The sequence below is a fragment of the Dipodomys ordii genome, unplaced genomic scaffold (genome assembly GCF_000151885.1).
Source record: "Dipodomys ordii isolate 6190 unplaced genomic scaffold, Dord_2.0 Scaffold97, whole genome shotgun sequence".
NCBI lineage: Eukaryota > Metazoa > Chordata > Mammalia > Rodentia > Heteromyidae > Dipodomys > Dipodomys ordii.
This window is the reverse complement of record NW_012267313.1, coordinates 5987143-5999214: the sequence shown is the minus strand read 5'-3', so window position 1 is coordinate 5999214 and position 12072 is coordinate 5987143. Positions and strand designations below refer to the sequence as shown.

The 12072-nt window shown below is 38.6% G+C and overlaps 2 protein-coding genes across 2 annotated transcripts in view; both read left to right on the top strand.

The window, feature by feature from the left end:
* Vnn1 (vanin 1) overlaps positions 1-2282 on the top strand; it is an 18029-nt gene extending 15747 nt beyond the window's left edge. Inside the window, exon 7 of the mRNA XM_013026784.1 lies at positions 2148-2282. Within this exon, the coding sequence (XP_012882238.1) occupies positions 2148-2282 (135 nt within the window). The remainder of the gene's footprint in view (positions 1-2147) is intronic.
* Positions 2283-10794: 8512 nt separating this feature from the next.
* On the top strand, positions 10795-11796 carry Taar1 (trace amine associated receptor 1). The gene has a single exon (XM_013026832.1). The coding sequence runs from the start codon at positions 10795-10797 to the stop codon at positions 11794-11796; it is 1002 nt and encodes a 333-aa protein (XP_012882286.1).
* Positions 11797-12072: the final 276 nt, after the last annotated feature.

Here is a 12072-nt window from a genome sequence, read left to right as displayed (position 1 = left end):
TCTTTCTTTCTTTCTTTCTTTCTTTCTTTCTTTCTTTCTTTCTTTCTTTCTTTCTTTCTTTCTTTCTTTCTTCCTTCCTTCCTTCCTTCCTTCTTCCCTTTCTTCCTTTTTTGACTCCTTCCCCACCCCACCCCCCTTTTGCTGTCCCTTAGGAGTAACTTGCCTAATTCTTGGTTCCTTCCTTGGTGAAGCAAGGATTCTTTTTTTTTAAAGAAATGTAGCCAGGCGCCTCTAATCCTAATCCTAACTACTCAGGAGGCTGAAATCTGAGGATTGAGTTTGGAAGCCAGCCTGGGCAGAAAAGTCAGTGAGTGACTCACTTCCAATTAACTATTCAGAGAAGGCCAAAAGTAGCACTGTGGCTCAAATGCTAGAGCACCTAGTCTTGAGCAGAAGCAGCTCAGGGGCAGCACCCGGGCACAGAATTCAAGCTCCAGGACGGGCACAAATAAAAAATTATCTATGATTCTATCATTTAAAGTCATCATGGGAATGAATTCGGGGTTTCACCGAAGGCCCTTAGACGTACAATCAGAACAGGGTCAGTAAAAGTTCCTAAGTGTTCTCTCCTCTCTGCAGTTTCTTGCGGTCTCATCTTTCTCTCCTTTTGCTCCCATTTCTCTCCTCTATACTTGGTTCTTCTTCCTCCTCTTGTCTTTATGTTGCTTATCATTCCTTTGCAGTTACTGAGAACCTGTGCTCTGGCTGTGCCCCACATAGGAAGTCTTCTCGGGTTCTTCCTTGGGGAGCTTCTGAGATGCAAAAAAGCCTGAATGCCACCCAGACTTCAGGAAAGTTCACCACCATCAGTTGTTTTCCTAGTTTTCTCTAACCTTTTCCCTCCCACAGGGGCAGAAGGTGAGAGGGAGAGTTGATTCATAATGGTTCACTCCATTCTGGGACTCTGAAAGGAGGGAAGAGGAAACTAGTGCAAAAGACACTTTCTCATGATGAGAGAAAGAGGGAACGGCTGATGCTAAGCAAAAGGAAAGAAATGTACATATCACCTGATCTGGAAGAAATAGTTTTATTGTTTATGTTGGTAGAGTTCACAAGCTTTGTAGATTAGGATGATGGTGATTATCATTGAGAAGGTTAAAATGTGTTTGTGCCGTTGCTAAGTATAACTACACCACAGAAATCTTTGGGGGGTTAGGTAGGGGGGCGGGGAACACGAAATTAAGTGAGGAAAGGGGTGGGTTGGAAGAATGTGTGAGAATGTTGGAAGGGATGACACTGATCAAGGCATTCTGTATGCATAAATTGTCTCACTGAATGGCAACTCCTTTGTACAACTACTTAAAGATACTAAAATATTTAATAAAATGTTTGGAAGGGAAAAAAAGAAATTTACATTGCAGGTGTAGTTTTTGTTTTGTTCTGATGAGACATGTTCTCAGTATGTAGCTCATTCTGGCCTCAAACTTGCAATCTTCCTTCCTTGTTTTCCCAAGTTTTGGGATCACAAGTAGGTGTTACTACACTCAACCTCAAAATACAGTTTCTAGAGGACTGTTCAAATATTTTTCCTGAAATGTATAGGGCATTTGGCATGACTCAAGAGTGATGAATCAATTCTATCTTTATTTATATCGAAACAATTTATAAAGATATGCTTTGAAAATGACAATAACATAAGAAATGTACTCATTACCTTGCCCATCTTTGTAACCCCTTTGTACAGTATGTTCACAAAAAAAAGAAAATGACAATAACATGCACACTAAAGCATGCCATTTATCAAAACATTATGTTACTCTCAGAAACCAAAGCAATTTTATTCTTCACAAAAAAGACAGCTGGGAATCCATTGGATTCTTGGAATTCATTGCAATCTCTTGGAATCCATTGCTTCATTGAGCTTGGATCGTGAGGATTAAGATATTTTTCTCCTTTTGGTATTTATTAGGGGCAAATCTGTGTGTTTAATTGAAATATTTTCAATATGAAGGGTCGCTCCAAAAGGTTTTTATAGTAAAGGCTAGATCTCCAGCTTTTGGAACTATATGAGCTAGATCTCCAGCTTTTGGAGCTATTTGAGAAGGTTCTGGAAATTTTAGGAGTCATATTTGGAAGACATAGCTCACTATCTATCTTCTCTGGGAGGGTCTCTGTTACTCTTTCTCTTTGCTTCCTGTCTCCATCAGGCAAGCAGCCTCTGCCATAAAGTCTTACCACCAGCATGTTCTGCCTTACTATGGACTTACCAACACACCCAAGGATCACTGGCCATAGGAATGAAAAATCTGAGTGACACAGAGAAAGCAGCTTTATTTATATGACTCTGTTGATAAGAAAAATACTAGAAGAAACAAAAATATAAGCGTGATCCAATTAACTGAAAGATTTCAATTATCCACTATAGAAAAGCTCATTACATAGGAAGTTTTGAGGCATGTTTTATTGTTCTAGATGTCATGGTAAGGCAAAGTCTGAGATCTTTGCAGATTTAGCTTTGTGCAGCCTCATGTGTAATGCCTGACCTGGTTACATTTGCAGCCTCTTCTAGGCTCTCCTAGTACCTTTCTATTTTATTCAGCAGTCCTCTTGTGTTACTGGAAGTTGTATGTCATGTGTCTTTGCTTGGAAGAAAGATTCACCATCATCCAATTAAATACCTTTTTTTTTTCATTGAAAAGAAACAACAGGATATACAATGAAAAGAAGATTGACTTCAACTGTAGTTTTTTAATTAACACAAATAGAGCTGAGTATTCCTGTATAAACCTTTGATTTAATAAGCTTCATAAATTAAATTTATTTATTTGTTCATTCATCTATTCATTTTGAGAGTTCTGAGGCTTAACTCTGCACCTGGCAGCTGTCCCTGGGAGGTTTTGCTCAAGGCTAGCACTCTACCACTTGAGCCATAGCATCAGTTCTGATTTTTTTCTGAGTAGTTTATTGGAGATAAGAGTCTTGTCTAGGCTGGTTTTGAATTGTTTTGAGCCAATGGTACTCCGCTATAATTTTATTATTAATTTTTTTGTATGTATACATGTGCATAAATCCTGGGGCTTGAACTCAAAGTCTGGATGCTGTCCCTGAGCTTTTTTGCTCAAGGATAGCATTCTATCATTTGAGCCATAGCTCCATTGCTGGCTTTTTTGGGGGGAGATAAGAGCCTCAGTCCAGACTTTCCTGCCTGGATTGTCTTTGAACATTGATCCCCAGACAACAGCTTTGTGAATAGCTAAGATTGCAGGTGTTATCCACTGGCACCTGGCTGGAATTATTTTTAAAGTAATAATAATAATTACCTTGTGTATTTAGCTTACTCATGGCTAGCTTCCTGATCAGATTGTTTAGAATACAAGCACTTGTTGCATGGGTAATGTACAGTTAGCCTACTTTACAAAGATGTGTTATTAGTGTATGTTCTTCATGTTTTGATATTTACATCATTCTTGCTGTGTTAACCATGGCATAACAGAGAGCAGCAGCAGGCTGTTCTGGCCAGCAGCAAGAGTAGAGACAGGTGCAGGCTACCTGGTTACAAAGGCAGTCTTGCGCATTGGCTCATCCATTGGTTCTGTCCATTGTTACTGAAGAAGTGCAGTCTGTATTCATATATCAGCTATACCAGATCTGACACCAACTCTGAGTCCTGGAGCAGTCGGGGAGAATGTGAAAGGTAATAAGACTCATTTGAGGTTTGGTACTTACTTATAAGCTGAATGTAGGATCAATCGGCATGAAGTCTGGGTTGTGTTACCTTACGTATGTTAAAATAGTGAACACTTTTGTGTATAGTCTATTTACCACAATATTACTAGAGACTGTTTTTCTTTTAGCTGTCGGTCTGTGTTGAGGTCAATCAAACAGATTGGATTTGTTGCATTTCCTGTTTCTTTCTAACAGAATTGGCTTGCCTTTTGTCATGTGTTGTCTTAAGAATCACAACGTGACTATTTTGAAATGCTGTCCCTGTCCCTGTCTTCCTCATTTTTAAAGGTATCTATATTTTTTACAAAATAATTTTAGAATTTTGATAAAGGGTACCAAAGTAGTTGCAAAAAACATTTTAATAAAATAATTGTTAAGTTCATTGCTAATTTTGTCTCCAAATTGGCATAGTACAAAACAAGGAATGAGTTCAGTTTAGAAATGTATTAAAAATGTGATTTTAATATATAGTTCCGATGTGGTGTTCACATCCTATAATCCTGGCTACATAGGAGGTAGAGATAAAATATTGTCGATTTGTATATAAGTGAGACCTTTCTTAAAAATAAACCAAAGCAAAAATGTGTTGGAGACAGAGGCCAAGTGCTAGAATGATTGCTTAGCAAGCATAAGACCTTAAGTTTAAACCCTAGTACCACACACACACACATACACACACACACACACACACACAATCATACCACATACACATATATCTTCTATATAAAAAATGTTGTATATGTGCCCTAAAAATGCTGTTGAAAAATATTCTATTTTTTTTACTTATTTTGCAAGATATAATAGACATCTTTCTGCTTCTCCATAAAAAGAAGCAACTTATTCTATTTGATATTTAATCTAATATGGATCATTTACCTGTGGATGTATGTAATCTGACACAAGCTTGGACCATTTTGTTTTACTTTTGTTGCGGTCTATAAATTGCTGTATTGACGATTTGCTGCATTAAATAAAGTGAACATTTACACTTGAGCAAATGTAGATAGGTCAACATGATAAAACTTAGTTTCAGCCTCCTGAGATCTGGTGAAGAAGCATAACTAACCAGTTATTTCTCAGCCCTGACAACAGCTGGAGGGTTCATAGAAGGTTGAAAATAGAAGTTCTACGTTGATAGTAAGCTTCCCTTAACATTTGTATTTAATGAGCTTTGCATTGTGTCACTGTCATAATTTTTTAATTTAAATTCAATTTTAATTGGATGTTTTATTCACTATTGTTGCTTTGATTCTTAAGTGCTTCCTGTTTAGAAATTTTGGATTAATTTAAATTTTGTATTGTTAGTCTATTTCTTAGTGTTTCTAAGGAAGTGGTCTTGCATGTGTTTGCTCTTTTTCCCTCCCTCCCTCCCTCCCTCCGTCCCTTCCTCCCTTCCTCCTTCCCTCCCTCCTTTTCTCCCTTCCTTCCTCCCTCCCTCCTTCCTTTCCTCCCTCCTTCCCTTCCTTCCTTCCTTCTTGAATTCTGGGAATTGAACTGAGGGCCTCATGTATGCTAGGTAAGTACACTAGCACCCAGCTACACTCCAGCTCTTTCTTTCCTCTAAATAATTCTATCTGGGTACATGTAAGGTTTTCTCTTTTACCTTTGGAATTCAGAACAAGTGCATATATACTGCATTCATGTTTCTGGCCTCACGAGACACAGAAAGGGAGTTGATGAGCCCTTAGTTTGGAAAAGGATTTGAGGAAGAAGAATGAAGACTATGAGCCCCAGAAAGTATACTTGGAAGGGTTTTGTGAGTCACAGTGGAGTGGGAGAATACTTCAGATTACAAAATATGTGGAACAGTAAGAGGTTGAAAGTCTGAGCACCAGGGATGGGAGGTATATGAGCCAAGAGCAAAGGGCTTACTGGGATTTGAGTTGATGGCCGTCTGTTGGGAAGTTGGACCATTCTATTGTTGAATTCCTGATTTGCTAGATAAATGTACTGGAAACTAACTCCTCCTGATATAAATTTAATATATATGTCATTTTAAAAACAATAGATTGTTACTGGACTCAAGTTACTTTACTTACCTCTCAGAAGCCAATATCAGGGAAATGAGAGTTGGTGGAAAATCATGCTAATCATGAAAAGATGGGGGAAACCTGTTGCCCAACCCTGAGACTCTTCGGCAGTTCATGCCTGTGGAAGGGTGTCTCTGGAGACAGGGAGGAGCTGGCATTAGATAAGTAAATGACGAGATGGACAGGGTTATTGCCATTGTGGGAGTGTCTTATTATTTTTCCTAGTTGAAACATTGCAATTGACTTTGACCTCGGGATGGTTTCTGTAATTTTTAGACAAACATATGACTTTTTTGTAAGTTAAATATTATAGTGATTTATATGCTTTGGGTTAGTTGAGGCATGGGACTAAAGAATGAAGAGAGGTGCTACACGTTCTCACGTTTTCTGAAGATCACCAGAGGTCCTGGCTTCTGTGAATCTAAGAAAGATGATTTAGCTGTTCACATGTTCTCCTTATAATCCTAGCATGCCAGGCAGAAAGGAAGAGGCAACTCTGTGAAGGACAACTCCCACAGGAGGGGTCACTGATCCATCTTGATTAGGTCATTTCACAGAATTGTGGGCTTAGCAGGTGGCCAAACAGAAATGTATTCGCTTTCCATCTTACCATTGTATGTTCAGCCTAGATAATTTGTGTTGTCAGATTAAAATCATCTCTAGTTAGCTGAAATTTTAAAGGATGAAACAGAGCCATTATTTTTGGTACGTTCTTTCTTAAATACACATTCAATTTATAATGTCATAAGGCACTGATTTTAATGATAAATCTTCCTAAAAGCAAATCATCACACATTTTTTAAAGAAAACCTCACACACACTGTAATTTAAGTCGGTCAGACATATTCTGCCAAAGTGCGAGCAACATTATCAACAATTTCTAAGCTACCATACTTAGGGCTTTTTTTTTCTTCTGAAACCAAGCTAATCAAATAGAGATGTGAAGCTGCCTCTAAGTCATTTTGGTTTTTCTTTTTTTTTGGGTCCGGTCGTGGGCCTGAACTCTGGGCCTGGGCGCTGTCCCTCAGCTCTTCAGCTCAAGGCTAGCACTCTACCACTTGAGCCACAGCACCACTTCCGGCTTATTTTTTCTGCTTATGTGGTGCTGAGGAATCAAACCCAAGGCCTCATGCATGCAAGGCAAGCATTCTACCACTGAGCCATCTTCCCAGCCCCTCATTTTGGTTTTTCTTTGGGAATGGACTAAACAATTAGATTAATTCTTAATCTAAGACACACAAAGTTGTCAGATTGCTTTCTGCCCTTCCTTTTAAATTCAACTTTCTGCAGACAGTCCTTAATATGACATTGAATAGTTGTGAGTTTTTTGTTTTTTTTTTGTTTTTTTGACAACCAGCACTTGCAAACATTTCTGAAAAGAAATTTTTGTTTTTTTTCTTGGTTCCTTGGCTATACCAAAACCAAGAAAATGAAGAAAATGGAGGAGGGGCTGGGAAGGTGGCTCAATGGTAGAGTGTTTGTCTTGCATTCATGAGGCATCACATAAGCAGAAAAAGCTGGAAGTGGTGCTGTGGCTCAAGTGGTAGAGCTCTAGCCTTGAGCTGAAGAGCTGAGGACAGTGCCCAGGACCAAAAAAAGAAAATGGGGGAAATAGTTGGAAAAAAGCCCAAGTGACACTTCAGATAAATTCATACTAAATTTCATAAGAAAAACCATTCTTGTCTTGGTGAGATTTTAATTACAATTTAAGTATTGCTTAGTTGAAACAGCTTACCAGTTTTAGTGTGCTACTTGCTCCATTATGGAATGAACCTGGTTATTCAAATAAATAATGAAGATTTATTTGGCATAAATATGTTTCCTAATAAGGAGAAAAGTTATGAGAGGACAGAGAAATGTTTCAAATTTGTTAAATAAACATTTTAACACCTAAAAGTTATATTCACTCAATTCTAGTTTGGGTTTCAATGTGATCTTTATTTAAGGTATCAGCCCAGGGAAAAGAGGAGGAAAATGAAAAGGAAGGCAGAATAGTGAAATTCTAAGAAATATTGCTATGTTGTAGCATTCTGACAATTCAGTGAGAGGCTATGGGACTTCTTATTGCCAGAAGCATACTTTTCCTATAGGTTCTCTTGTCTTCTGTTCTCTCCTCCTCTTCTTTTTTTCTTTTTCTTTTCCTTTTTGCCAGTTGTGGGGCTTGAACTCTGGTCTTGGATGCTGTCCCTCATCTCTTCAGCTCAAGGCTAGCTAGCGCCCTACCACTTGAGCCACAGTGCCTCTGCTTATGTGGTGCTGAGGAATCAAACCAGGGCCTCATGCACACAAGGCAAGCGCTCTACCACTGAGCCATCTTCCCAGCCCCTCTCCTTTTCACTCTTTCTCCCTTCATCTTCCTTCCCGTTCTCCCTGCCCCTTCCAAATCCTCCAGTAACTTTCCTTCGTATGTATGTATGTATGCATGTATCTATCTATCTATCTGTGATATGTATATAAATATACAGAATACCATGCACACACACAGAGACACACATGCTTTGAATTATAGAATCAGGTAGAAACAAAAGGAACATCTCTCTCTCTCTCTCTCTCTCTCTCTCTCTCTCTCTGTGCTAGAGAGTGAGCTAAAGTCCTTGTACGTGCTTGGCAGCTCCTTACCACTTGAGCCATCCTAATTCTAAAAGAGGTATCTTAACTGAGGCCTGTACAACTTTGGGGTTCTTTAGTGAGATAGGAGGAGATGACATATCTGTTTTTCTTTCACTCATTTTTTTCTTTTTCTTTTTTTTTTTGTCAGTCGTGGGGCTTGAACTCTGGGCCTGGGTGCTGTCCCTGACTCTTCAGCTCAAGGCTAGCACTTTACCACTTGAGCCACAGTGCCACTTCAGGTTTTCTGGTGGTTTATTGGCAGTAAGAGTCTCATGGACTTTCCTGCCTGGATTGGCTTTGAATCACAATCCTCAGATCTCAGCCTTCTAAGTAGCTAAGATTACAGGCATGAGCCACTGGCACCTGACTCTATCACTCATTTTATAAATTGAGATTCAATAAAAATTTTGTTTGTTTGTTTATTTGCTATCTAGGTCAGGCTGGCCTGGAACTCTCTGTTTCTACCTCCTCAGCTCTGGAAGTACAGGTGTTCACTGTATTCACAACTCACAAAAGCAAATTTTGTTTTGTTTTGTTTGTCGTGGGGCTTGAACTCTGGGCCTGGGAGTTGTCCCTCAGCTCTTCAGTTCAAGGCAAGCGCTCTACCATGTGAACCACAGTGCCACATCTGGTTTTCTGTTGGTTTATTGGAGATAATAGTCTCATGGCTTTTCCTGCCCAGGCTGGCTTAAATTGTGATCCTCATATCTCAGCCTCCTTAGTAGCTAGGATTATAGACATGAGCAACCAGTGTCTGCATGAAGGTAAAGTCTGATGCGATCGACAGCTTAAGGAAATACAAAAGCAGAGTGCCTGTGACTGTGCATGCTCACAGTCTCCTCATAGTCTCCACAATGAAGCGCAACATCCCTGATTTTGGGTGCTTTTGTCTATGTGGCATCCCTTCTTACCTTAGACTTTGATCTGCACATCAGAAATACTGTAAATAGATGGAATATATGATCCTTTAATATGTGTGTCATTATTTAATATATCATAAATCCAATGAAAAACATGCAGTGCTTTAATTTAGCTTAGATGATTTCTTGCCCTGCAAAGAACAACTGGACTGTTGATAAAAGAAAGTAATGGAGACTTCAGATAAAATATTCACTCTAATCATTTGATTAACTAAGCTTCAGTTTGTTGCTTGGAAAATGAGGCTGCCAGAATATGCTTTGGTCTCCTTACAAGGAATGATGTTTTTACACATGTGCAGTAAAGCACTAAATGAAAAAATGAATGGAATACAAAAGGCTTTGCAAACGGGAAATACAGGTATGTAAACATTTTTCATTACAATCAAGTGTAAGATAAGAAATATCTATGACCAAGTACAAAAGTGGTCACATTTAAAATATTCCTTCATGTTGTTGTTGTTTTTAGTGGTGGTAGGCTTGAACTCTGGGCCTAGGCCCTGCCCCTGAGCTCTTCAGTTCAAGGTGAGAGCCATGTCATTTGAGCCACAGCACCACTTCTTGTTTTCTGGTGGTTAGTTGGAGATAAGAATGCCCTGGGCTTTTCTGCCTGGGCTGGCTTTGAACCGTGATCCTCAGATCTCAGCCTCCTGAATAGCTAGGATTACAGGTGTGAGCCACTGGTGCCTGGCTCTTCCTTTCTTTTTCAAACAGGATATCTTTATGCAGCTGAGGCTTAAGTTTTGCCGTCCTCCTACCTTAGCATCCTGCATGCTAGAAAAAAAATTATTGCTAGGTATTAGCTTTAGAAAATAATGACTTTCATTATGTTAATTTCTTATATACATTGTACCTGGGTCACAGTCACCTCATTACCATTTCACTTATTGCTAACATATTTTAATTTTAAACACTCTGGCAATTTATATATGCCCTTTAGAATGTAAGTTGCACCCTTAGATTCTAGGTTCTTAGAGAAACTGTTTTCATAGCTTAAAGCATATGGTAATAACCATAATTTGACTTTCTCTGTGAATTGTAAATTTGACAGTGTTGTATACTTTAGCCTAATGCTTTGTCTTTATATTTTAGTAAAAGTCTAGCTCCAATTAGATTAAAATTTTTTTGAACTATTAAGCTGAACTTGGAAATAAAAGTGTTTTTGTCCCCCCCCAAATAACTGTTCTTCAACAAGAATAAGTAAATTTATGGTGCTATCCACCCATAGTCCCAGGTTCTTGAGAGGAAGAGCAAGGAGAATCACGGTCCAAAGCCGGCTCAGGCAAGAATATGAGACTTTATCTGAAAAACAAAGAAAGCAAAAACACTGAGTACTTGGTTCAAGTGGTAGAATATCTGCCTAGTAAGCATTAGGCCCTGAATTCAACCTTTAGAACTGTCGAAAAATTGCTGTTCATTTATTCATTTTTCTTTTCTTTTTTGTTCTCAGATTTCTGGAGTAGGCATATGCAAATAAAAACAAATCCAAAGAAAGAACTCTAACTATGGATTTGGAAGAAAGATTATTCAACACACAGAGGGAAAAGTGAACTGGCGGAGCATTTTCAGGAATGATGCCTTCTTGCTATAATATCAATATTTCCTGCGTGAAAAGTAATTTGCCACGAGATATACGTGCATCCTTGTACAGTTTAATGGTGCTCATAATCCTGACCACATTGATGGGCAATCTGATAGTTATTATTTCCATATCACATTTCAAACAGCTTCATACACCCACGAATTTGCTCATTCATTCCATGGCCACTGTGGATTTCCTGCTTGGCTGCCTGGTCATGCCTTATAGCATGGTGAGATCTATTGAACATTGTTGGTATTTTGGAGAAATCTTCTGTAAAATCCACACCAGCACCGATATTATGCTGAGTTCAGCATCCATTTTCCACCTGTCCTTCATTTCCATTGACCGCTACTATGCTGTGTGTGACCCACTGAGATACAAAGCTAGAATCAGTATCTCGGTTATTTCTGCGATGATCTTCATTAGTTGGAGTGTCCCTGCTGTGTTTGCATTTGGGATGATCTTTCTAGAGCTGAACATCAGGGGAGTTGAAGAGGTGTATTGCAAGCACATTTACTGCCTAGGAGCCTGCTCTGTCTTCTTTAGCAAAATATCTGCAGCATTGGCTTTTGTGACTTCTTTCTATATACCTGGGTCTATTATGTTGTGTTTCTACTGTAGGATATATGTCATAGCTAATGGGCAGGCAAGATCCATCCATGATAGAAATAAGAAATTTGAAATTAGATTAGAAAAGAAAAATGGAATGCCACAAAGCAAAGAATGGAAGGCTGTAAAAACCTTGGGGATTGTGATGGGCGTTTTCCTGATATGCTGGTGCCCTTTCTTTGTCTGCACAGTCATAGATCCTTTCCTGGACCATGCTATTCCACCCACTTTCAGTGATGCCTTGATTTGGCTTGGGTATCTCAACTCCACTTTCAATCCAATGGTTTATGCATTTTTCTATCCATGGTTCAGAAAAGCACTGAAGATGATTCTGTTTGGTAAAATTTTTCAAAAAGGTTCATCTAGAAGTAAATTATTTTAGAATCAAACATAAAGTTATTACATTTTAGTGTTTAAACACATCTGGATATTGTATTCATGAAAAAAACATAACCATGTATCAACTATCAGTTGTTTGATTCCAAGTGTATATGGCGGATTCAATGAAGATGTTCCTATATCATGTACCTGTGATATTTGTCATTTTCACTATTTATGTTTTTTTTTAATTTTATTTTATTTTATTTGTGAACATACTGTACAGAGGGGTTACAATTACATGGGCAGGATAATGCATACATTTCTTACCAAGCATTGC